This window comes from Blennius ocellaris, assembly GCF_963422515.1.
Source record: "Blennius ocellaris genome assembly, chromosome: 24".
Classification (NCBI taxonomy): domain Eukaryota; kingdom Metazoa; phylum Chordata; class Actinopteri; order Blenniiformes; family Blenniidae; genus Blennius; species Blennius ocellaris.
The window spans coordinates 16092138-16096375 of record NC_137673.1 but is presented as its reverse complement, the minus strand read 5'-3'; the positions used below and the strand labels follow the sequence as shown (position 1 = coordinate 16096375).

The 4238-nt window shown below is 50.8% G+C and overlaps 1 protein-coding gene across 1 annotated transcript in view; it reads left to right on the top strand.

Annotated features, from left to right (window-relative positions):
• Positions 1-3969, top strand: part of LOC308147546 (prostaglandin F2 receptor negative regulator-like) — a gene marked incomplete at its 5' end in the record, with an annotated part of 32600 nt that extends 28631 nt beyond the window's left edge. Inside the window, 4 exon segments of the mRNA XM_080519758.1 lie at positions 1058-1244; positions 1325-1443; positions 1539-1589; positions 3631-3969. Of these exon segments, the coding sequence (XP_080375884.1) occupies positions 1058-1244; positions 1325-1443; positions 1539-1589; positions 3631-3743 (470 nt within the window). The 3' untranslated portion in view covers positions 3744-3969.
• Positions 3970-4238: the final 269 nt, after the last annotated feature.

The window sequence follows — 4238 nt, the reverse complement described above, 5'->3', positions numbered from 1 at the left end:
GAGGAGGAAGTACTTCCTCTCGTCGTCTGCCTCACTTGTTCGCTCCAGCGAATCAGCTATTTTCCCTTTGTGATGTCATGAACTTTTAGTGGACACTCACTTTGACACTTCCACATATCGACTTGTTGTAAACAGTTGTTCTCCATCATTTAAAGGTACAGACGCAGAGGCGGCCTGTTCTCAGTAGAACTCACCAGAGGGGCTTTTAGACTGCTGGAGTTCCGACGAGGCTGAATTTGAGGAAATAAGCTTTGAATACGAACGTATTGGACCATTGTGCCTCTGTGAAATTGTTGAAAACTGAAATGATCTGGCACCTTTAATGTCGTTAAAGGACGTTGACGTCCCCAGCTGACGTTGGAACAAGACAAACAAATACTTCGATACTTTAATGGAAATGTGGTGAAACGGCGTTCGCCAGGTCGGCCGCGGGTTTTGGTTGTGTTTGTAACGTCTGCTGTGAGGAGGGGACGCTGGAGGTCACCAGTTAACTGGGGAACCAGTTCATCCAAAACACCGTGGCTCTTATACCTCCTGTTACTCGTAGCGGGTCGTGGGTTTGTGGGTGTTTATGTTGCGATCGGGTTTAAATAAATGACGGGGTGAAGGAGGCCCTCCGAGGCCACGGCCAATCAGCCGTCTGCTGATGTCACACTTTCTGCTCGCCTTGGCTCACTGGGACCCTCGGCTGAGGAGGGGAACCTGGTATCAGGTGGAGAAACGTCAATATGGAGGCGAGGAAGGCTGAGGAGGAACTTGTGGGAAAAGCACCTTTGATACCCTTTAGCTCCTGGATGCTAATCAGGATGCTAGTCAAGATGCTAGTCAGGATGCTCGTCAGGATGCTCGTCAGGATGCTAATCAGGATGCTAGTCAGGATGCTAATCAGGATGCTAATCAAGATGCTAATCAGGATGCTAATCAAGATGCTAGTCAAGATGCTAGTCAGGATGCTAATCAGGAAGTCAGCATTGTGGTTTTGCCGCCATTAAGCGGCGCTCTTCAGCGTCCAAGCGACTCCGGCCCGGTTCTCAACGCCGTGTGGTTCCGTCCTCAGACGACCTGGCCTACGAGGTGAGCTGGTTCTTCACGCGGCTGCGCGGCGGCCAGACGACCACGCAGGTGGCTAGCGTCGACCGCTTCGGCGTCGCCCGCAAGTCGGAACGCAACTCGTCCAGCGACGTGTCCATCGAGCGCAAGGACACGCACACCTACCTGCTGAACGTCTTCGGCACTCAGGACAGGTGAGCGGCGGCGGCGGCGGCGTTTGACCCGGTGGCGGCCGGAGGATTCATGCTTGTTTGTTTGTTTGTTTGTTTGTCAGCGACAGCGGCGAGTACCACTGCGTGGCCACCCCCTGGTATCTGTCGGCCTCGACGGGAGCCTGGACCGAAGGCGGGGAGCTGACGTCCTCCAGACTCTTCCTCACCGTCAAGTTCGCCGGTGAGGCGGCAACAGCTAGCGCTTTTTGTTTCTTTAATGTCGCCCTCTTCTTCTTCTTGCTGTTTAATTTGTGTGTCTCTGTTCTCGCCCTCCAGTGTGGGACTCTCTAAAGTTGCCTCTCCTGTACGGCGCCTCGGCCTCCCTGGGTAAGACAACCGTCTCGTCACTCCGCCGAAAGTGTCCAGCTTCGCACCGACGAGCAGAAATGTCCAACGGCCGGCAGAATTATGTCACTTTTTTTTTTTTTAAAGAAAAGTGCGAGGCGCTCGGCCCGCCGTCCAGCGGACATCCTCCCCTGGATTATTGAGGACGAGCGTCTGACAGCTGGCTCTGCCGCTGCACGGCGGCTTGCAAGACCACAATCGCATGATAAAAAAAAACAAACACTTAATTGGCACTGATTTTGCAAAAAAAAAAAAAAAAATGGCGGGACCTTGCTAGGCGCTATTAATTATGCATTTATTTAGCATCTGTTGTGTCGGTAGCGGGGGCAGGAGTTGTAGAGGGACTGTTATCACCGCAGGGGGGGAAATACCTGCAAATCAACTTTACCGTTATGGAAATGGTCCTTCAAAGGGTTGTACTGAGTCATTATGGATGGATGGATGGATGGATGGATGGATGGATGGATGGATGGATGGATGGATAGCCAGGGTTTAAGGCGTGGGCCCTTTAAGAGCCATGTATACTACAGCAGCCCGAAAATGGTCCCTGCGCCTTTAAGAGATCTCAGCCAATCCCTCTCTCCTGACTAGGCAGTTGTTTTGAAAAAGCTCCATCGCCATGGAAACCAGGTAAAATGTGACCTGTGGAAAATTTGCAGCGTTTTTGAAAATGCCTCTGGCCCCCTCTCCGCGTATAGCGCAACTTTTTGAAACCTCGCCGGCGTGGAAACCAAGGAAAGTGCAGCTTTTTGAAAAGCGCTCAGCGTCCGTGGAAACTGGGGAAAATGCAACTTTTAGAATACGCTTCTGCTCCCGTCTCCCTGGAAAAAGGAAAAAAAAAAAACCGCAAGTTTTTGAAACCACTCTAGCTCCATCCCCGTGGACACCAGGGAAAATATGACTTTTTGAAAATGCTCCAACTTGTCGTCATGAAAATCGGGAAAAGCGGTATTTTTATGAAAAATGCTCAGTTACCATGGAAAGAGGAGAAAACCCAACTTTTGGAAAATGATTTGGCTCCAGCTCACTTGAAACCAGGGAAAACGTACGATTAAAAAATCCTCCATCTCTGTGGGAAATGCAAACTTTTGAAAACACCAGCTCTATCTCGGTGGAAACTGCGGAAAACATGACTTTTCGAAAAATCCCGAAAAATGCAACTTTTTGAAAAATGCTCAGTCTTCATGGAAGCTGGGGGGAAATGCAAAGTTCTGAAAATGCTCCCTCTCTATTGAAAATGCAACTTTTTGAAAATGCTCCATAGCCAGAGAAAATGCACTTTTTTTGAAAATGCTCCACCTCATAGCTGTAGAAACCGGGTAAAACATAACTTTATGAAAAAACGCTCCCGTCTCTGTTGAAATGCAACTTTATGAAAACAATCTGGCTTCCATCTCCATGAAAACTGGGTAAAATGCAACTTTTTGAAAATGCTCCATAGCCAGAGAAAATGCACTTTTTTTGAAAATGCTCCACCTCGTAGCTGTAGAAACCGGGTAAAACATAACTTTATGAAAAAACGCTCCCGTCTGTTGAAAATAAGCAAATCGCAACTTTTTGAAAACACTCCATAACCAGAGAAAATGCACTTTTTTGAAAACGCTCCACCTCGTCACTGTGGAAACCCGGTAAAACATAACTTTATGAAAAAACGCTCCCGTCTCTGTTGAAACTAGGCAAAATGCAACTTTTTGAAAACGCTCCATATCCGGGGAAATCTCAGCTTTTTGAAAACCCCCCGACTCCAGAAACCATGGAAAACGCAGTGGTTTGACTACAAAAACGAATGACGGCAGAGTTTTGACGTGTCGGTGACCCCCCCTCTTGTTGTGTTGCGGCTGGTGACCCCCCCCCTCTTGTTGTCTTACAGGCGTGGTGACCCCCCCTCTTGTTGTGTTGTGGCTGGTGACCCCCCCCCCCTCTTGTTGTGTTGCGTCATGGTCACCCCCCCCTTGTCTTACAGGCTGGTGACCCCCCCTCTTGTTGTGTTGCGTCATGCTGACCCCCCTCTCATGTGTTTCAGGTGTGGGGCTGTTCTCGCTGGTCCTGGGTCTGCTCTGCGCCCACTGCTGCTGCAGGAACACCACACACACTCCGCGCTCGCGCAACAAGCTGATGGACCTGGAGATGGACTGACACACACCCCCCCCCCCCGCCGCCCCCCCACAGGAAGCACCACACACACCACAGACACGCGTCCAGAGACGACTTGTGGGACACGCAGCTGTTCCCGGGCGACGGCCACTGGCAGTGACGCAACAAGGACAAAGACACTTCTGGCTTTTTTGGACGCGGAGCTTTTTAAAACAAACACAAAGGTGCTCAGGATTTAGATTTTCTAATCTGAACTGCAGTGGAGGAGCGGGGGGTCTTCTCTCTTTGAACTGCAGTGGAGGAGCGGGGGGGTCTTCTCTCTCTGAACTGCAGTGGAGGAGCGGGGGGGTCTTCTCTCTTTGAACTGCAGTGGAGGAGCGGGGGGGGTCTTCTCTCTCTCTGAACTGCAGTGGAGGAGCGGGGGGGTCTTCTCTCTCTCTGAACTGCAGTGGAGGAGCGGGGGGGTCTTCTCTCTCTGAACTGCAGTGGAGGAGCGGGGGGGTCTTCTCTCTCGCTGCACTGCAGTGGAGGAGCGGG